The following is a 22,532-nucleotide window of genomic DNA, read 5'->3' as shown; positions in this document are numbered from 1 at the left end:
AAGGGAGAGGGATAGAGAGCCAGAAACATCGATGAGAGAGAAACATTGATCAGCTGCCTCCTGCACACTCCCCACTGGGTATGTGTTGGCAACCAAGGTACATGCCCTTGACTGGAATCGAACCTGGGACCCTGGAGTCCACAGGCTGACGCTGTATCCACTGAGCCAAACCGGTCAGGGCTAGTTTCCACTTCTTAGTACTCTTTTGAGAATCAGAGGGGCTAGCATATTTGAAAGTGGGAATCCAGTGTATACACACAGTAGGTCAATAATTGTCTACTCCCTTCCTTGACAGCTCCCCCAATCAACCTTACCTTGCTGTGTAGGTGCTCACATATTTGTTAAGCAAATGCTAAGGTGGACATCATTGTAATACAATAGGGAATACTTTGGCGTCAGGGGATCTTGTATACCAGAGAGCAGCATTAAGCAACTGGGCAGAGGAAAGGAGGGAGCCAGGAGGTTACAAAGCTTTGTAACTTTCTCTGGATTCATGTGGTGACAAGTGTCTTTTGTTATTGGAAATCATTTTGATTTGAGGCTATTAGAAGGAATAAAGTACTCTGTAGGAGTCAGGAAAGTCTAGTGCCTGGTTTCTCAGTTGAAAGGAAATAGCCCAGGTGGCTAAAGATTCTTATTTATTTTGCAATAGATTTATCTCTGTTCTGCTTAACCCTTATCTTTTCCTACAGAATAATCTGTTTACCACTTCTCAGGTTTATAATCCTTTCTAGGGCCAGGGGCATTCCACTCTTTCTCACTTCAGATTTGGAAATGCACATCTTTCATTTAAAACAGAAAATAAATGCCACACCAAAATGGAACGTGTTTGGCATACTCCCAAGGCAAATGAGACCGCACATGAATTTCGCTAACATGTAAAAAACAGGGAAGGAGCCTGAAGAATGGTAAACCCAGATACTACTTTATATCGCCTTTCTCTTAATTTTCTTCAGCTCCCTCTTTTTCTCTTTTCATCAGGTCTTCATTTTTTTTTTTTTTCCTTATCAATAAAAGGTCCACAGAAACTCCAAAGAGGCAAATTGGTAGGGAGGAAATGTAACAAGTCCATTCTTCTTTTTGCTTCTGGTCCGGTGGGGAGTGAAGCCCTTATCTCAGTGGGGTTAACTACCCCAGAGGCCTGTCATTCACCCCCAGGAAGCATTTCCCAATTCTGCCCGCAAAACCTCCTACCACTCCTCCTACTCTCTCAGCTGCTAGGAAATCCTGGAGCAGTCTTTGCCCTGGAGCCGCTTGTGTTGTTAATAATCAGCGATTGAGTTGAGTTGAATCAACACATAACTAAAGTGCACACTTCAGGGGCCTCGCCGCATACCCCGGGGTTGCTGGTTTCCGCTGCAGGCCAGCGGCGAGGCCGCCTCCAGCACCAGCTCGCTCTCCAGAGATTTGCCCAGAGACGCTGGGCACAACTTGTTTGCCTGAAAACTGAGAGTGGGATGGGCCCATGGGCCTCATCCCAGGGGCTCTGTGCGAGAGAGAAGGGAGGCCGTGCTGCAGTTTGAGGGCGCTGTTCCTGGGAACCGCGAGGTGGGCAATGCTTGGAGAGGTTGGATTTCTTGCAGGGCCGCCTCCCCTCTCCCCCCATCTCACTCTCCGACCCCCACCCCCACCCCCACTCCAGCCTGTTGCTTCTTCCGCGGCTCCAGGTCGGTTTTTCCCGGCGACTCTAGTGTGACTTCCAAACTCCTAGGCTGCGACTCAACTCGCCATTAGCCCCCGCCTCCCTCCTGCTGCCCTCGGGCCCCAGGGAGCCTCCAGCACCCCGATCGTCGCCTGCGAAGTGCATTCGGGGGCAGCAGATCGCAGGTCCTGCAGGGGGCGGGGCAGCTAGCGGCGATGAAGCCGTCTTGGCTGCAGTGCCGCAAAGTCACCGGCGCCGGAGGGCTCGGGGGACCCCTGCCCGGGTCCTCCCAGGCTCGGGGAGCCGGCCCGGCCCGCAGGGCGTACGTGGCCCCGGGTCCGCGGAGCGCCCTCGGGGGCCGCGGCTGCCGCGCGCTTTCCTCGGGCGGTGGCGGCGAGTACAAGACCCACTTCGCGGCCTCGGTGGCGGACCCCGATGGGTTCTGGGGCAAAGCCGCGGAGCAGATCAGCTGGTACAAGCCCTGGACCAAAACGCTGGAGAACAGACACCCTTCCACCAGCTGGTGAGTGACTCCTTTGCCCACCGGATCTCTGGCCTCGACGTTCCCTGCACGGGGAACCTGGAGTTCTATTAGGGGTGGAAATCGGGACTGGAGATATGTGCTCAGACCCTTCAGTTTGTGTTTAATTTCAGTTTCACAGCTTTCTTGCCTACTCTTGAGGAAGTCGGTTATCTATTGTGAGTCCAGTTTCCTGTAGACAGTTTACCTGTATGGCAGGGCTCTGCGCGGCACTGGGGTGTTAAACTGATTAAATCAAGAGCCTGTCTCCAGGAACAGCGCAGCCTAACATGGGAGAAAGCCATGTAAACAAATGCAAGCACTCTATTAAACTAGGGACATATGGCTAAGTAGCCGTGGGAAGAAGGGGATAGTCATTCAGTAAATTCACACCCAAGTAGGGTTGGGTGGGTATGTCTTCTCAAAGTCCTCAAGTATCTAAGTCTTAAAGACCAGGAGCTGGAAATCAGGTTGAACTTGGACTGCTTCTGACTGTGTTAGCTGAAGAGGTGGGAGAGGGGCTGTCAGTCAGGGCTGGGTCGGGAAGGGTTTTATGTGTCATGGCCAGGAGCTCCATAGCCCTGTTCTGTGTGTGAAGCTGGAGTATGGGAGTGCCCAGAAAGAATGCAGATAGAGGCCAGGTGGTGCTAGAAATCATGGTAGGAGCAAAGGCTTTTCTTCTAGAGCGGCAATTATAAGTAGTTATAAACATTTTTTTATATTACAACAATCAGAGATACTTTATAGAATAAACACGAACTTGCTAGAATAGTAAGGGTGAGACACAGACTGTGAGAACTGAGAGTGGTGGTTAACTTTTGGGATATGCGCCGCACCGGTATGACTGTGGTTGCTCTCCTCTGCCAGCCATGAGGGAGCAATGTTTCCTGAAAAAGTTTTAGAAGCACTGCAAGAAGGTTTCCCATGTCCAAGTTCCCAGCAGTGAGATGGGGAAAAGGACATGGTCAGGTTTGCATCTGACAAATGTCTCCTTGTTGAAGGCAGGGGACCTGGAGTGGGGAAGGGTAAGTGGACCAGGGCAGATCTGTGTTGCCACCCTACCCTGTCCTGTCCTGTTTGAAAATGTTTGCATGGTTTTCCCTTTAGAATCTGAGGGCCTTTCCTCTTCCAGTTCTTATTTTGACGGTAGTGTTTGACTCATCCTCTTTTACATGCCTGGCAATGACCTATACACCAATGAGTAATACGTGGCCCCGCTTTTTGGGAATCATGATGATTGAGAGCTGGAACCAGAATATTGGGTTTGAGTCCTGGCTTTTGCAGTTACTGGCTGTGTGTTCCCAGGCATGTTACTTAATCTCTCTGTGCTTCAATTTTCATATATATAAATGTAGAAATAGTATGAGGATTAACTAAATAAAGAATTAAGACCCTGACTTGAATGAAATAGACCAGGGGTCCTCAAACTACAGCCCGCGGGCCACATGCAAATACAAATATTGTATTTGTTCCCATTTTGTTTTTTTACTTCAAAATAAGATATGTGCAGTGTGCATAGGAATTTGTTCATAGTTTTATTTTAAACTATAGTCCAGCCCTCCAACGGTCTGAGGGACAGTGAACTGGCTCTCCCGTTTAAAAAGTTTGAGGACCCCTGAAATAGACCCTGTAAAAGTTAAAGGAAGAATAGGTATTTTGCACTCATACCACAATTATTTTAGGAATGTTTAAGAAACATTCTAGTGTTTCTTAGATCAAAACACAGATTATTTCCTCTCCTAAGAGTGTGTTCTCAAAGTTCTGTCATAACGCATGGTACTGAAATGATTTATGTGACCATCTCTTCCATAACAGTGCAAAGAACTCAAGAAGTCACTGGGACAGTCCAAACAAAAACAAGGGCCAAACATAAGGCAGTGGCCAAGCATACATGGAGGAGAAAGGACGACAACTGAATGATGTTATTTAGTCAAACAATATTATTCTAACACTACTATTCAGTCAAACACTACTGAAAAAACTGAGTCTTGAGGAAATCTTTAAAAGTGGTTCACAATGAATAATAAGGATTAGATGTGAGAAGAGGGGAGGACCATTCCAGACTATGAAAACAGCATTGGCAAAGCCCTTGAGTTATATAATAGCTCAGTAAATTCTATAAAACTGAAAGCAGGCTAATGTGGCTGAGGCTTAAGGAATGACAGGAAAATTATCAAGAAATGGAAGAAGAGAGCCATATTCCTAGTGGTCTAAGGAGTAGTCTTAAGGATTTGAACATTTTTTTTTTTCCTCCCACGTAACGCATGTCATATAATGTGATTAAAACATGAGTGTCCTACTCTTTTTGCACTAGAACAAGGCAGCTTTTAGTTCAACCCTGTTACCAGACTAAATGGGCCTATTTGAGCACATTAAAGCGCAATCAAACACAAGAGGAGTTTGCAGCCAAGAAAGTAAAGTATTAGTTGAGGAAATGGTGCCAAGCGTGAGTCTCAGGTAAACTAATGTTCAAAGATCTGGCTCCCCAGTGGCTTCCAGGGCATGGGTGATATAGGGGGAAAATCATTAATCATGGTGGTTAAAGGAGTTGGGATCCTGGTTCTACTGATTGGCGGGGACCAGGAAAGGGAGGAGGTGATCATTGTGTCAGGTGCTGATGTTCTGCCTGGTTTCCTGAGGCTGTGGTCCAGTTAGGATAGGGTCTTTCTGCGTTCATGGGCCTGGGACTGAAACTCAATGAAGTCAAGATGCTATCTTTACTTGGAAGGAAACTCTGTTTTGTGGTCAACAGACCTGAGGCTTTGCTCTTAAGACACATTAATACTGAACAGAATGTGATGTCCTAAGGACTTAATGATTAAAGAAGGGAGTGGACTTGGACAGAAAGGAGAAAAGTTTAAAGGAGAAAGGATCGTGGAGTTTCTGTGAAGTTACAACCCCAGCTCTGCCACTTACCTTGGGCCTTCTTCAATGTTTTCATAATGTTAGTATCAATTTCTTAGGATTGTGTGGGGGAAGGGAGCTTATAAAATGTCCAGGGCTGTGCCTGGCACACAGTACTGGGTATTAATGTCTTTAGACTATGGGAGAGATAGTCTCATAAGTTGATGTGGTTCAGGAAGTTTTCAGAGAAATGGTAGCTTTTGAACTGATCATAAAGCGGGACTTAAGGAAAAAAAAAAATTTTTTTTTAATGTGGGGAACAAACATGGCAAAGGCATGGAGATATGAAAGAACCAAGTGTGCTTGGAGTATATATAGTATACCAAAACAGTTAGCTTGTAGTGGTTATTTTGAATTACTGGCAATGGAATTGAGAAGGTAGTTTCAGGATGGTTTAAGAAGACTCAGAAAGCATGCTAAGGCATTTGCATTCACCCTCAGGCTTTAAGTCACAATCTGACAGACTGCAGATAGGTTTTGTTTGATCCAGATGCTGGATATTTTTTGTTTGTTTATAAAAATTAGTTATCAGTATTTAAACATTGGAAGATCTCATCTAAAATTTAAATTTCCTTTAACAAGTCACATTTTGGACTTCTGAAAAGAAAACAAAAAGCGGACCATCTGTCAGCAGTGGGTCAGCATTTTTCTGTGGTAACACTTGGCTGGAACTGAGTAGCTGCTGTTCCAGGGAAAATTAGACATAGTGACTGGCTGGCTGGGGTACAGGGAAGAAAAGAAGTTGTGGTCACTGCAAGAATATGAGTCAAAAGTCAAAGTGGAGGAATTGATTGCGAAATTAAAGATAATCAGTTGAAAATGTAAGAGGGAATTGATGTAGAATTTTGGTTTTGACTATAAATTGCAAAGAGATGAGAGTTAAAGCCTGGTGGATGTTGAGTGTAAGGAGACAAAGAGGAGGAAAAATACTGTGGAATGGGTGGGACTTGTTCAAAGAAGTAGAAGCAAGAGTAGGGTATTTTTGTGTCATGGAGTATGAGAAAGAGGAGAGGTAAAAGTAGGGGAAGTCCATAGAGGTCATGGGCTCTAGAGTTGTTTTGAGGCTATTGAGGATTGAAAGATCAGTTTTGACTCAGAAATCATCAGTGACTTTTAATAATGTGATATCAATGGAGAGATGAAAGCTAAAGCCAGAACAGTACATTTCAGAGTGAACTGATGATAGGTAAACACATGGATGTATTTGACAGTGACCTAAGGGAAATAGAATAAGAGATTGTGAAGGTGCCCAGGTTCCCTAAAAGATAGTTTCCTCACTCTCTTTACTTTTCTCCTCTGCCACATTTAGGAGAAACCCATGTTTAAAGGCAGAAGTGAAAAAAAAATCTGTGAAACAGGAATAAAGGGAATTTTGCTTATTTGAAACTATTCCTCATCAGCAGGGCTCCCTGTTTTTGCAAGTTGAACTTTGTGGCTTATTATTATATTTTTCTTTAGATACTAGAAGTTCATGAAAGAAACAAGATGGACGTTTAAAAGATGGAATAAAGAACAACTCAGCAGATCTATATGCTCCTGTTATAGCTATTCAGCTAGATAGCTAAACATTTGATTGTGAGATTGACAGGGAAGAAGAGACCGTGGGAAAGGGATGAAATAATATTTGTTCAATTATTCTAAGGTTGCCAGGCAACATGTTGGTAAGTTGTTCAGAGGGGAAAACTTCTTTATCTTGTACTTGGAATTTTTCTATGAGTTTGACATTGTTCAAAAGGAAAAAAATAAATAAATAAAACATAATGTGAATTTTATATAACCAGAAGTAATTTAATTCCCCTACTGAATTTTGGTTCTTTGGCAAACAATTACTCAGGCACATTCAACTGTTAGGGAAATTCGGTCTTTTTTAAAGTCTTAGTAAGATTCTGAGAAATTTCCTTTATATGATTCAGATTTTATATAGTTATATTTAATTCTTTTGAAGGTCAGAGTTTTATCTAAGGATGAAGACTTGCCCCTTTTTGACAAACTCTAACAGTGGTTCTCAACTTGTGGGTTGCGACCATCGGAAAACACATATAGCATATCAGATATTTACATTACGATTCATAACAGTAGCAAAATTACAGTTATGAAGTAGCAACGAAAATAATTTTATGGTTGGGGGTCACCACAACATGAGGAACTGTATTAAAGGTTCGTGACATTAGGAAGGTTGAGAACCACTGCAGGAAATGAACTTATTCATAATATTATGTACAGTATAGGTATATCTAAACTTAAACATAACATTATTATATTTTTAGAAGACACATGGTCAGCATGAAAATGGCCTGTTGGAAATACACTACTCATCAAAAAGACCAGTTGTAAAAGACGGGCCTCATTTTGTTTCTGAAGGTCAGCAGCTTTTTGCTCTGCTGTATCTAATTTTCTCAGCCTGTCCTGCATCTGAGCCTTCAGGACAGAACAGAGCGAACTGCAGGAATGCTGCAATTACATAAGCAAGGATGGATTGCCTGACAAAGGCCACAATCAATGGACAATGGAAATTCAAGCAGCTGCCACCAATCCACGACCAGGTGTGGGGGAAAGCCAAGCTCTGAGCACCTCCTGGAAGGTGGCTTACTTTTCCTTTGTTCATGCCATATACTGTCATTGAGAAAGAAATCCAGTGGTTCGAGTCATTTCCTCCCTCTCCTTCTCCTCTTCCTTCTTCTTAAAAAAAAAAATAAAATAAAATTCCACTTTCATAAGCAAAAAGCAGCAACTTCATGAAGGAGAGCATTACTTTTCAGTGTGGTGTTAACATTTGCAAGAGAAACGTGTGGGAAACCAAGGCATCTTTGTGATAATATATATAAATATTGTAATAACTTCTTAAAATTATGGTTTTAGGAAGCATATCTGAACGTGGAACTCAAATTCTTGATCTAAACTATGCGGATAGAGAACTTGTTATAAAAGGTTTAATTATATTTGCTTTCACTGGCATTGTGGCTAACGGATGTAGGAGACAGTGTACTAATGTAGCAAGGAGAGGTACTATTATAATATCTAGGGAAGTTGAAGTTGAAGTTGGAGTTTTGAGTTTGAAATAGTCCAGTTGACAGTCTTAGAATAGCTAAAAAAGAAACTCTTTCAAATCCTAAGTTAGAGTTTCATTTATTACTTTTAAGCATTAAATAGTGAATTTTATTAATTCAAAATACAAATTGCTCTAAGCAGGAGAAGAGCAACTAGTTTGTAGGTGTTTGACTTCAGAGCTAACTCTGGACAATCGGAGCACCTTCTCCTTAGGTTTTGATGTTAGAATAACATTTCCCAAGTATAATCTTTCAAGATTTCTCTCCTAAATGGATACGTCAGTTAAGTAAAATAAGCTTGGGAAGATTAAGAATAAAGAAAGAATGCTAAGTCTCTACTGTGGACATGACCAATATAGGTATTTGCAAAAAAAATTTAGTATGATAGATTGATAAAATTAGGAGCTGGAGGAACATATAATCGGTATTATTGACTTTTAGCTAAATAACTAAGTGAAAGTATTGGAGCTTAGAAAAGTCTACTTTTGCACTAATCTCACTTGCTTTCTCTACACTTTTTCTTATTTTTATAGAGCTTCATTGATTCTCAGTTGAGAGTTAAGTGCTTTTCTAACCACAATGCCCTGGCTTAGCCTTCCTCACAACTCTCCCCTTATCAAGGCTGAATAAAGTTTGCCACTGTTACTTACCAATGGAAATTTGTCAGATAGCCTGTTTTGGTGAGTGAAGAAAAAGGTTGAGGATCATTATTTGTGGAGAAAATCTGATTTGTTGGTTAAAATGTTGGCTCCACTCTTTGAACTGCACCTTGCCTCAAATAATCATAAAATACGATTATAAAATTCGGGTTGTGATGGGTATTATTGTTCAGCAATATCTGTTTTCCTCTACTTCTGAGCACAGGAGAAGATAGAATTTCCCCACATCAGCATGGTTATGTGATTAGCTTAGCTATGGCCCTTAAAGGAATAAGGCATGTCAGTGCTTCAATGCTTAGTGCCCTCCATTCTGTCACAGTCATTATGGAAGCATGTGTAGCAGAGAAGTAGTCTGGATTGCTGAGCAGAAATGCATAGATGACAATGCTTTGGGAGTCCACTTGAACCTGCAGTGAAGCATAAGTGAGAAATGAACATCGTTTTTTCAAGTTACAGAGTTTGTAGTTATTATTGTAGTGAATCTAACTGTCTTTATTGATTGAGAAGAAATAACAACTGTATAGGCTATTTAAAGTGATTAAGTGTGCTAATAATGTACAGAAGTAGCATCTAGCATATAGTTAAAAGAGCTAAGTTTTATTTGTATCCATGCTATGAGCCAGGTACAATGCTAAATGCTTTAATTTATTTAATATTTATAACAACCTTGCCGGTTTTTATTCTAATGTAATAGGGGTAAAAATAGAGATGCAGAGACTTTAGGCTATTTGCCTAAGCTCATAAAACTATTGAATAGCAGATCTAAGATTTCAACCCAGGCAGCCTGAATTTGTATCTAGATTCTATCTAAGTACTACATTATATTGTGCTATAACAATAGCCTCAGTTAATATTAGTTTTTCTTTCTTTTCTTACTCCTTCTAAAACCACTAAAAGCAACTTTAAAAATCCAGATCTACATCTTAGTAACTTTTGGAAAATATCACTATTAAATATAGAATAAGAGGTTTATGTGTATGTTTTTTTGGAGGGAGGGGGGAAATTATATTTTATATACAAAATATTTAAAATATGTACAATAGTCCCAAAGGTAAGGGGAGGAAGGCTTTATACTAATTATTACCTACTTTAGAAATATTTCCTGGACAGTAGAAAACAATATTATTCTCCTTTAGTAAAAATGCTCTGTTGGCCCTAACCAGTTTGGCTCAATGGATAGAGCATCGGCCTGTGGACTGAAGGGTCCCAGGTTCGATTCCAGTCAAGGGCATGCACCTTGGTTGTGGGCACATCCCCAGTAGGGAGTGTGCAGGAGGCAGCTGATCGATGTTTCTCTCTCATCATTGTTTCTAACTCTCTATCCTTCTCCCTTCCTCTCTGTAAAAAAGCAATAAAGTATATTTTAAAAAATGCTCTGTTGGTTTTTTGGCTTAAGGAAAATGTGTAATGACCACATTATTCATTGCTTACAGTATACTGTAATATTATTGTTATGGGAACATGGTGATAAATAACCTAATTAACTCATCTACTTATGAATATTTGAAATTTTTCCTTTCTTCCAATCTGCTAATAAAATAAAATATTAGAACTTGTTGAATTTTATAATTATGGAAGTTAATGAGTTTGTTTATTTTTTAATGCATTCACGTATAATATTCTTTCCTGTTTTTCTTTAATGGCTTTTCATCTTGATTCTAGTGCAGGTGGACAGGCTTATTTATATATGTTCAGTGCAGAGATGAGTTTCTTAGGAATTATATTGCATACAGCTTTCTTAGTTTGAATATGAACAGCTCATTTTTTTGAAATTCAGTGTAAGGACAATGACTTGCGGGCTCTCTCACTTTCCTGTATTGCCATTGAGTGTTTAGGAGGTCAGCCACAAAAGACTTGGTACATTTACAGAATCTGTACTGGATTAGGGAGGATACTTGTATGTGATTATTCTCTAGCTGATGACTGAGCTATTCCTTTCCTTAAAGATGATGCCTTGTCTCTCAATAATGATTATGACAACAACAGTAACAACCATGCCAATGATAACAGCAGTTACTGATTATTGGGCACTTGCTCTGGGTTAGGCCTTATACTAACATTATATATGCATATTTCTTTCAATTCTCCCAACACCTTATCAGATAAAAATGCATTTTTATAGCTGTGTTAACTAAAACACATGTTGAATAGTGGTGGACTTAATTTTTTAACCTAGTTGGGTCACATCATATAGCTTAATTTCTGTATTTAGTTGTAACTACACTTTTAACTTCTGTCTGGTGTCATGACTGTTTAGATGTCAGGACCTAGAGGGTCCAGAAGAATGAGAACAATGTAAGAATTCTAAAAATTTTTTGTCAGAGATGTAACTTCCCTTCTTCTCATTTGTTGCTTATGTTTCTATATGTCTTCCACCCTCCTCTCATTTTAGAGGAATATATCTTCATTGTTTTCCCAGAGTCAACTTGCACATGTCTTCTTGACAAATGCCTCTTTCGTAAAAAGCACATCACCTTGAATCTTATTTCCCTTTAAGCTAGTTTAGCAAAGAATGCTCAATACGCATCTCCATGTTGTCACTATACATCCACTGTAAATGCTCACGTTCCACAGTGCTTTGGTCTCACCAGTAACTTAACAAGTCCCCACGAGTTCATGGAAGGGCAGGGATCAGTCACCTCTGTTATCTCTATAGTGGAATGCACATAACTGTGTATATCAATTGAATTGATTTTAAAACTTTAACATATGCAGATTAACCTTCTTTTAAAAAAATTTTTTTTATTGATTTCAGAGAGGGAGGGAGAGGGGGAGAGAGATAGAAACATCAATGATGAGAAAGAATCATTGATCAGCTACTGCCTGCATGACCCCTACTGGGGATTAAGCCCACAACCCAGGCATGTGCCCTGACCTGGAATCAAAATCTGATCTCCTGGTTTATAGGTCTATGTTCAGATTAACTTTCTTAATCCATTTCCTTAATCTTGATTTATACATATATTGCATTTTATTACTTGAATTATCCATCCCACCAGAACCCAAAATGACCCATGAATAAAAGCATCCTAGGGTTGGAAATTCTCTTTATCTTCATGGCTCTAAGTTTTATTACGAGGCAATTGTATCCCTTTGCTCCTTTTTAGCTAATTTATATTTAAGTTGTAGTAGAGAATATTTTACATTGGCATAGGTTCTTAGTCATCAAGCCAAAGACACTTATATTGCAAGGAGGGAAATACTTTACTTCTGTGGTACAGACCAAGTACCCATATGAGTATTGATTGGAAAAGTTGTCTCTTTGGCACATATTAGACCCTAAGAATTTCAGATTTAAGATCTGGATCAATATTATGTTACTAGATTGTCATTGTGTAGTACATATGTTAACCAAATATATCAAATTTTATTGACCAAGTCAAAATCAGTGGATAAAAGTGATAAAAGAAAGACAAATATCATATGATTTCACTTATATGTTGGATCTAAAAATTAATCAAACCAAAGTAAAACAGAAAAACACACACAAGTTTACAGATACAGAGAACTGATTGGTGATTGCCAGAGGGGAAGAGGGATCTGGGCTGGGTGAATTGGCTGAAGAGATCAAAAGGTTCAAACTTCTAATTATAAAATAAATAAGTCATGGGAATGTAATATATAACATGATGTTCATATTTGAAAGTTGCTAAGAGAGTGAATCTTAAAAGTCCTCATTACAGGAAAGAAAATTGTAAGGAGGTATGATGATGGATAGTAACTAGACTTATTGTGGTGATGATTTAGCAATTATACAAATATTAAATCATTATATTTCACACCTGAAACTAATATAATATTATAAATAAATTATTCTTCAATGAAAAAAGAAAAAAATGGGTTAGCAATCAGATAATAAAAATATTATTTCTTTTAGGACACATTTAGGTACTGCCACAAATGACAACACTCTTAATATTTACGTTATTTGGAATAAAAGCTGATTTTATTCTGATAAAAGCTTGAATTTAAAAAATGTATATATAAAGCTGAATTTATTGTCAGTTTAAAATGTTGGGTCCTAATTGTTCAAGGTCTTGTACATATGTTTACTATAAATATCTCATTATTTAAATAGTTCAAAAGCTGTTTGAAATATGACTGTAATTATAGGCTTAGTGGATATAATTTGATAAAAATTGTATCTTAATTTAATGAAGTTATAAAAGGATTAATGTTCATGTTAAGATAAATTTTATATTAATATATTACTTAATATTTAATATAAAATTTATAATTAATAAAATACCTTTAATCAGGAAGATTTGCTTTTTCTTACTAAGTATCTAGTTAGTTGAAAAACTGTATTTTATGGAAATAATAATACTGCTGCATTAAAATCTCTTAAATCCTCAAGGCTGATCTTACTCTATATGTATATGTTTGGGTGTGTGTGCATATGTGTGTGTTTGTGTGTTAAGGTGTTATAGGAGACAAAATATATTATTATGATAATAATAACTACAATAATATCCCTTACCATAGTTTTTAACTTTTCAAGAATATACTTCCTTTAAAAAATTTTATTTTTTTATTTTTAATCCTTTCCTGAAGATATGTTTTTATTGATTTATAGAGAAAGGAAGGGAGAGGGGCAGAGAGCAAGAGAGAAACATTAATGTGAGAGAGAAACATCAATCAGTTGCCTCCAGTAAGCACCCTGACCAGGAATCAAACCCTTGACCTTTTGGTGTATGGATAATACTCTAACCAACTGATCCACACTGGCCAGGGCAAGAACATCATTTCTTAAAGAAGAATTTAGGGAGGGTTAAGTAACTTGCTTGTGTTCACTTGGCATGCGGGTGGCAGATCTGGCATGAAAAAACAGACCTGTTAGACTTCGGAGTACATAATCTTCCAATTATGTCACATTTCCTCTCTAATCCTGTTTTATCCTCATAATACCGGTGTTACAGATTTAAAGTCAAGTCATGTGCATACATACATACATACATGCATATCTATTTGTTGACCTCTTATATTTATAAAAGTAAAGTTTTTTTGGTTCTAAAATGTATTCATTCATTAACTTATTTGTTCCCTCATTTATTCTTTCCTTCTTTCTCTTGCTTATTCAGCAAATGTTTATTAAATGTCTTCTGTGAGCCAGGCACTAATCCAGGCATTGAATGAGAGTCTCCAGACAGTGTATAACTTTGAAGAACAATGTCATACATCAAAGGAAAAACGTGTTTCTGCTTGTAATAACATAGTTTTCATTTACCTGCTTAATAAAAGAAGAGTACTCATGAGTGGTATGGACCATTTAGTTGGTGAACAGCAGCCGTTCTCTAACTAATGAATCCTTTAACAGATAAAAGACTCCACCAATTTAATTTTATCCCTTTGTGTAGCCTCTCATTTTTCTCTTAGATGAGGAAAAGACAAATAAGAAACAAAAAGAGAATAAAAGAAACAAAAAGAGAATAAAAATAGATAATGAACTTTTGGATATTTGAGCAGGCTTCACTGTATTCAAGTTTCAAATTATTGAATGTTAATGGAAAATTATTTATTTACGAATATGTAGATAGTAGGGGAGTTGGCAAAGAGAACAAAGATGTAGTTTGTGACATTGTTCTCAGATTATTTTGAGGATAAAGCTAGGAAAAATGGCATAATACATTTTTTGTCTACTTTCCTTAACATTTTTAATTTATGCTCAATAATATCTAGTTAGTTATGTTAGGTTTATCTTTGTAGGTATGTCTATGTTATGTTTGTACCTGTGCGTCAGGCTGTTTTGGTGAGAGGTGAAGGTTGGAATTCGGATGAAAGATACAGTATATTTTAGTTAAAAGAGCAGAGATTTTATAAAGATAAGGTTTGAGATCTAGGTTTAACTAATTACTTTTCATTGATATTTCTTTATTCAAAAATAATTCTGATTGAAATTTGGGTTTATGTTTTGTTTCACAAAGTATTATTTTACATTTTATTTAAATGTAGAAAAGCCAAAATAGGTGGAAAAATCAGCTGTAGTTCAATATCTAAATATATCCTCAGTATATATATCGGTATATTTCCCTTCAATCTTTCATTTCTTTCCTTTAAAATTTTTATTTTGGAATAATTACAGACTCACAAGAAGTTGCAAAAGTAGTACAGAGAGGTCTTTTGTACTCATCACTCAGCTTCCCTCAAGGGTAACATCTTATATAACCATAGGACCTTATCAAAACCAAACTTGATATTGGCAATACAATTCACTAGACTACAATGCTTGTTCAGATTTACCATTTTTTGTATGCACTCATATATTTGCTTGTGTACATGTTTGTCTTTCTAAAAAAACTATAATCTATGCATGTTTGTTATTCTGGGCTCTATTTTTCTTCTTACAGAAAAATCCTATATAGTAAAGAGGTAATATGCAAATTAACCATCACACCCTCACAAGATGGCTGCCTATGACCAGGCCGGCAGGAGGTTTAGTGAGGGATGACCAAACAACTGAACAGCAGGCTGCGTGGGGCGACCAGGCCAGCAAGGGGGGCAGTTAGGCGTGATCAAGCAGGCAGCCAGGTGAGCCATTAGGAGCCAGTGTTCCAGGATTGTGAGAGGGATGTCTGACTGCTGGTTTAGGCAAGTTCCCCCTAATCAGGCCTAAACTGGCAGTCGGACATCCCCCAAGAGGTCCCGGATTGGAGAGGGTGCAGGCTGGGCTAAGGGGACCCCCCACCCCTGTGTGCGAATTTTGTGTACTGGGCCTCTAGTATAATTATATTACCCATACTACTTGATATTTCATTTTTTTCAGTTATAGTAAGTTGTGATTTTTCCATTCCTCTATTCTATTTCACCATTTTCAATGTATGCAGAATATTTTAACATATTGTTGGGTAAATGTAAAATTATTTCACAATCCCATTATGTTGGTATTTAAGTGGTTTCTCTGTTTGTGCTATTATGAACAGGCAGATACACTTGTATTTTTGGACAGAATTCCAAAGATTTCGCTCTCTCTGTCAGTTTGCCTCTTCCTATTTCTTTCTTTTCTTCCTTCCTACTGAAGAATTGTTAGATTTCTGAGTCAAAGAGAATTTATATACTTTCTGATGTACTTTGTCAAATTTTTTCTCAGAACAGATTAATATTGTGAATAAGGTCCCACAGCCTTTTCCCTTAGGAAATATGTAGAGAATAAATAAAGGTAATAATTTAGTGGACACTGAATACTAGGCTCTGTAAAATCTCAACATTGTGTCATATTTGCTTCAGACCTTTTTATTTAAGCAATAAAACAAAATTGATGCTCCCTTTGTATTTTCCTCAATTACATAGTCTTTATAGAAACAATGTTTGAAGAATTTTAAAGGCTCAATGGGAAAAACAATTTCTTCTTCGATATTCTTAAATGATTGATTGTGTTCCTCCTCTTTAATAAGAGCTTGTATTAAACACCTGTCTGTGGACATGAGCTGTGTTGTGCAGAATGAGTTAATAAATGTGGTGTTGGCCTTTTGGGACCCTCAGCGGCAGACGAGTTTCATCAGAACAGAAGTGTGCCATAAGGCATGAGTTACAGCCTTAAAGAGAAATAAGTGGACAGCTAAGACAAAGATGTAATATGGAAACAGAAAAATATGCAGTCCTAAAGTCCTAAGGTTTAGAGCACGTTAGTTTCAATCTTGACATATTTCTCCCCTCTCTTCTTTCCTTTTCTCCTTGACCAGAGTGAGGTAACACCATGTCAGAAAATTGGCTCACTCCTCCCTGCATGGTGCTGGGCTGCAATCTCTTCTCCTCTCTCCCCATCGCCCGTTCATTTTTGTTCTTTCTCCACCACTTCATTATTATTATAATCAGTATTAGGTGCTGACTGACATGCATCTTCTCTTCTCTCCAACAAATACCAGTTGATAATGGAAAATGTGTCTCCTCTTCTGCCCCCTCCTGGTTCTCTGGATAGCTTTGCGGTTTGCAGGGTTCCTTCTTGGGCCTCTGTGGGCATCCTGGTCTGTAGGTGTGGTTTTCTGAGAATCTGCCCTGATTTGGAGTTTGTTTCCGTATCATGACTTATTTTTGAATTCATTCCTGAGGACTACTGCCCCTAAGAGTGTGCTAAGTGCTCTCTTGAAAAGGGCTGTCTAATGAAGTTTACTTTTCTTGAAAATGTACTTTTACGTGTATATGTATTTAGGATTATATTTAAATTTTAATAAATTTATGCTTGAAATTTAAAGGTGTTTTGATCTTATTTTTTTACATTGACCTTTAGTAGTAATTTAATTAATTATAATTTTATCTTTTTATTTTCTTATATTAAACCAAGTCTCATGTCCTTTTCCTTCAAATCTCTGTTTCCTGCATTCTCTCTAGAATAAAAATAAAACAAGATAAAAGGGTGTCCTCACCTTCTGCTTTGAATTTAACTGTCAAGCATGACTCACAGCCGGAGGATCTTTAAGATGATTCATTTATGCCTTTTCTCTTCGTTGACAGTGGATCCAGTTCAGATAACAGGTATTGATTTCTTGAAAGCCTTTCTTTCCATTCTTTTTCCTGTTGGCTGCATGTCTCACCATTGGCAGTTGACGCAGTTTTAATCCGAGATGATCTGGCCCCGGTGCAGATGTCTGGACTGTCCTTTCATGTCGAGATGGGGCAACCTGTGGCCAGAGCTGGTGGGATGGGGCCGGGTCCTGAGTGTGTATACTCATGGCTGCAGGATCAGTAGGGCTACAGAAGTCTCTCTCTTTGTGTTAGGTTTCTCTGTTAAAATAATTGTCCTATAGAGATATGTGTGTTCCAAGTACTTTTTCAAAAACAATATCTCTAGTGGCTAAATTACCATAAGGTTATTATGCTGCCCAAGTAAGCAATTACCCAATTTGGAGGGTTTCCTGGAACAGTCAGTTGATACTGCTGAAGGCCAAGTATCTCATTTAGATGGGATGTCACTGTGTGACTAAAGCAATATGATGCCCTCTTAAAAATGCTTAAAGCCTTCTCTGTTTGTGGGCAATAGTAGTCTTTTGAGCTCGTCCTTGTTTCTGCTGAGCGTTTACCTCATGAGACTCTTTTTCTTATTTGTGTTAATGTGTCAGAGGAGTACTGCTTCCATTCGCATTCATTCACACCAGAAGACATTTATTTAAAAACAATTGTTGAGCATTTGTTGTGTGCCGTTAATGAGGTGGCTCATGGTCTCTGGCCACAGGATGTAGTGTCTAGTGAAAGTACAAGAATTACTCAAATAAGACCAGAGTCATATAAAATCAGAGATTCATTACATTTCCCTAGGAGTTAGAAAGCACTAGGTTCCGTCTGCCGTGTGTGAGTTGTATAATTCTGGGAAGTTACTTGACTACGCTGAGCTTCATTTCTTATATGTAAAATGGGAGTAACATTGTTTTCCTCAAGGGATAGTGTGTACATTGAATGATTTGATGTATGTCAATTACCAAATTCAGAATCTGGCACATTATTGGTGATTAAAAAATGTTAGCTGGCTCTCCTACTTCAAAACTTTTTTTTTTCTTATTCGAAATTTACCTTAAAGAGAACATATATTTGGCACTCAGAGATGAAAAAAAGCCTCCATTTTCTTTGATAGCATCCTTCCTCCTACTTCTAGTTCCTTTTGATTTGTTGCTACAATAGTCCTCCCTCCCCACCATTTCTTTACTTATCATGACGTCCTAGGCTTCTCAATAGTTCCTAACTGATTCCATTTCCTCATTTGCCTCTGAGATGCCTCTCAAGGCTGATCTGAAATCCATGTCTGAGCAAGCCATTCCCCTGCTCACAATCCTTTCATGGTCTGCCCTTAATAAGGCATTCAAGGCTTTGAAGACAAGGCTTGAACTGGTCTTTCGTGCCTTAGCTCATATTATGCTCCAAACACATCTCTTATTTCAGCAGCGCTCATGAACCTGGACTTCCAAAACAGAACCTGAACTTTGCCTTACTTTTGTACTTGTCTCAATTGTCCTTGCCATTGAAAAAAACAAACAATATTCTCATTAATTTACCACCCCTCTCCCCTTTGCTACCTACACTTTTTATCTTTTTCTTTTAATAAAACAGTTGAAAGATTTGTACAAGCTAAAGAGAAATCAGAGCATCTTCCTTCTCTTTCATCCTTTTTAAAAATATTGTTTTTATTGATTTTAGAGACAGAGGGAGAGGGAGAAAGAGAAGAAGATTGATGTGAGAGAGAAACATCTACTGGCACGCCCTTTATTGGGGATCAAGCCCATAATCCTGGGCAGAATTGAAGTGGTGACCTTTTGTTGCATGGGGCTATCCCCAACCAACTGAGCCACACTTGCGAGGGCTCCTCCTTCTCTTTCTGTCCTAACTTCTTGGCCATGTTGTCTATACTCCAGGTCCTCCTCTCCCTTATACTTCTGCATCCCTGCAAGGTGGGCCCAGTCCTCATTGCTCCATCCAAATTGCTCTCCCAAAGATCATCGATACCTACTTGTTGCTTAACTCAATGGATTGATTTGAGTCCTTACCTTAATTTATTTCTCTTTAGTATTTGACTCTGTAGACCACCTTTGTGTCTCTGAAGTTCTTAAACTATACTCACTGTCCTGTATGGTAGCCGGTAGCCAATGTGGCTATTGAAATTTAAGTTTAATTTAGTGAGAATTAAATAAAATTGAAAATTCAATTCTGCAGTCACATTAGTCAAATGTGGCTATTGAACACTTGAAAGGTGGCTAGTGTGATTGAGGAGCTAAATTTCAAATTGTATTTACTTTCAATTAATTTAAATTTACATTTAGCCAGCCATCTGTAGCTTGTGGCTACCCTATTAAGCGTGGAAATAGAGAACATTTCCATGATCACAGAAATTTCTATTGGGCAGGCCTTATTTGAGAGTTTTTAAGAGGCCAAATAGTAAATAATTTTGGCTTTGTGGGCTAGATAGGCTCCATTGCAGCTCTCAGTTCTACTGTTATTGAGCAAAAGCAGCCAGAGAGAATATGTAAACATCAGTGTGGCTGTGTTTCCATAGAACTTTTCTTTTTTAAAAAATATATTTTATTGATTTTTTACAGAGAGGAAGGGAGAGGTAGAGGGATAGAGAGTTAGAAACATCAATGAGAGAGAAACATCAATCATGCTGCCGCCTGCACACTCCCTACTGGGGATGTGCCTGCAACCAAGGTACATGTCCTTGACCGAAATCGAACCTGGGACCCTTCAGTCTGCAGGCCAACGCTCTATTCACTGAGCCAAACCGGTTAGGGCCCATAGAGCTTTTCTTACGTACATAGGTGGTGGGCCAGATTTGTCACGTGTCTGTAGTTTGCTGACCCCCTCATAGAGCCCTGGTTGCTTCATATATACCTTTTAAAATTTCTTTCTACTTTTCTCTAAAATGTTCCTTTTTCAGTCCCCCTATTTCTCAAATCCCTCCCTCCTTTTCACCTTTATCACAACTTTATTGTGAAAAAAATCTCTAAACAGTCACCCTCTCTTTGTGTCGTGCTCCTGTCCATTGTATGCATTGCCATACAACTGTGCTTTTATAACTTATCTAAGCCAGTTTCCTCATATGTAAATGTGTCTAAAGTAGTAAATACCTCAAAGGATTATTATATAGATTATACCTACCATGAGTACAATTTTACACACAATGAAATGTGTATACGCAATGAAATGTGCATAAAATTGTGCCTATGTAGGTATAAAGTACTCTCACATTATGAAAACAGAATAGTGGCTGAGACTTGTAGGCTGACTGGTTGACATCCAATCCCAGCTGTGACACATCAGTGTGCATCTCGGGTAGGCCACTAACCTCTTTGTACCTCAGTTTCCTCATTGGTAAAATGAGGATCCTATTAGCAGACACAGATTTGTTATGAGAATTAAATGAATTAATCTGTGTTAAATGCTTATAACATTGTCTTGTTGCAAAGTGCTGTGTTGCTGTTTTTTATTTTATTTTCCTGGTTTTAAAGATGAGGGAGAAAGGCCTGGACATGTTAATTTGCCTGCAATCATGCAGCTAGTAAATGACATGTCTGAAATGTGAATTCTGGTCCTTTGACCTTAAAGCTCAGGCCTTTACACTCTACTATATCCCTTTCAACATCTACTGGCTCCTTACCATATTCCATTAGTTGGAATTAATCCCTTTTTTGCTCTGTGCTTTCATTATACTTAGTTTACATCTGTATAAGGAAAGTTGCCACATTTTACGTTGTATTATAGTTATTACAAATTAGTGTACCTTTTGAGAGTGAAGAACATGCTCCCAGTTATATTTTTCTTCATTTCTTCACAGTCTCAAGTCTAATCAACAATAAGTTATTATTAAATTTGTTGAGTAGAAAAACTTTTAAAGAGAAAATTATTATTGATAGAAAATTTATCACTAGGATAGGTGGTTGAAGTCTTTCAATAGAATAATGAATTGTTTCTTATAAAGGTTATACATTTATCACTAGTATGTGGATTTAATATTTTATTATATAGATAATGAAATGAACTCATCTTTTTCCTTGATTTATTAAACTTTGAAAAAGAATGTGACTTTATTTTTAATGTAATTATGATTAAACGAAGACCCAAATAGTAGGTCATCAATGAAAGAAATTGTAATATGATCCAGAGAAGGAAGATCATATCAGAAGGTTAATTTTGAGTTGGACTTTCCAGTTATTTAACAATGAATATACGCAGACTACGGAAGTCAGTAGCTGAGCATATAGAGAGGGTTGTGACATTATGATTACTAAATGTGGTTGTGCTGGAGGAAGCTTTAACAGTTATTTCATGCAAATTGCAATATGACCCTTTGTGAGTTACATGGGTCACACTGTTTGAAGTACATTACATTTTATTCTTGAAGTGGGTGGCAGCGGTTGAGAGCGGCATTTTAGATTTTATTAATTTAACTTTCCATCGCTGGGTAATCAAATTCACAGAGTAAATGCTACCAATTTTCCCCTCTAAAAGAAGCAATGCTTTTTTGAGTGTCAGGTTTTATTTCCTTTTATAATGTTTAAAAATTGCTTTAATAAATGCATGCTTAAATAACAAAATTTTAGCTCTCAATAAAGGGTAAGTTGGTGGTAATCTCTGGGAATTGATGGGGCCCAGAGATCAAGACTGTGGAACTTGTTAGGCTCCCAGCCTCTTAAAAATCCTTCAGACATCTACCACATTCATTGACCTAGCCCATTGTGTAGGCCAAATACACACTCCAGTAGGTCATTTGATGAGCAAGGCCAAAGTGAAACACAGAATGGGCTGAAGTCTGGTATCAGGTGCTCTGAAGTCTGATTCAGGTTAGGCTGTGGTGAGGAAGAAAAGAAATCAAATTCAAACAAGATTCTCTTCCCTCCAAAGAGCTGAGTCTAAGTTTTTATATTAGATATAAGTAGGGGTTAGTGAGGAAAAGGCAGGGGAAAATAGAAAATTATGTGCAAGAACAAATTCATAAGGAGTTTCAAGATCTTTCTTCTTTCGGAGCTCCTTCTCAAGACCCTCAGCGATGCCTTTGTCAGTTCAGACCCTGATGACAGCATAGCTTGACTCCTTTGCAAGGGCATCTAACGTTACTGTAGTGACTATATAATTATACTAGTTGAGATTCCTTGTATTTTGGTGGCTCTGGAATGTATCCCGCTGCTTCTCAAATTTTGAAATATGACAATTCTAAAGTTTGTTTCAATTTGCTAAAATTGATGGATCTTAAGACTTTTGTATCAGTCAGGCTAGACTAGATTTTGCTGCAGGAATAAACAACTCTCAAATCTCCCTGGATTCAAAAGGCCAGGTATGTGTCA

At 38.3% G+C, this 22,532-nt stretch overlaps 1 protein-coding gene across 2 annotated transcripts in view; it reads left to right on the top strand.

The window, feature by feature from the left end:
• Positions 1–1,696: 1,696 nt before the first annotated feature.
• The window catches only part of ACSS3 (acyl-CoA synthetase short chain family member 3), a 160,059-nt gene continuing 139,223 nt past the window's right edge, over positions 1,697–22,532 (top strand). The window contains exon 1 of one of the 2 annotated variants that reach the window (XM_070409656.1): positions 1,697–2,165. In XM_070409656.1, the coding sequence (XP_070265757.1) occupies positions 1,858–2,165 (308 nt within the window). In that variant the 5' untranslated portion in view covers positions 1,697–1,857. Of the gene's footprint in view, positions 2,166–17,221; positions 17,242–22,532 lie in introns of those variants that run through there. The other variant, XM_070409657.1, reaches the window with a different exon arrangement.

Source organism: Myotis yumanensis, unplaced genomic scaffold (genome assembly GCF_028538775.1).
Source record: "Myotis yumanensis isolate MYYU_CA2020_CCGP unplaced genomic scaffold, mMyoYum1.0.hap1 SCAF_3, whole genome shotgun sequence".
NCBI classification, from domain to species: domain Eukaryota; kingdom Metazoa; phylum Chordata; class Mammalia; order Chiroptera; family Vespertilionidae; genus Myotis; species Myotis yumanensis.
The sequence above is the reverse complement of the archived record's forward strand: the minus strand, read 5'-3'. Positions and strand labels throughout refer to the sequence as shown.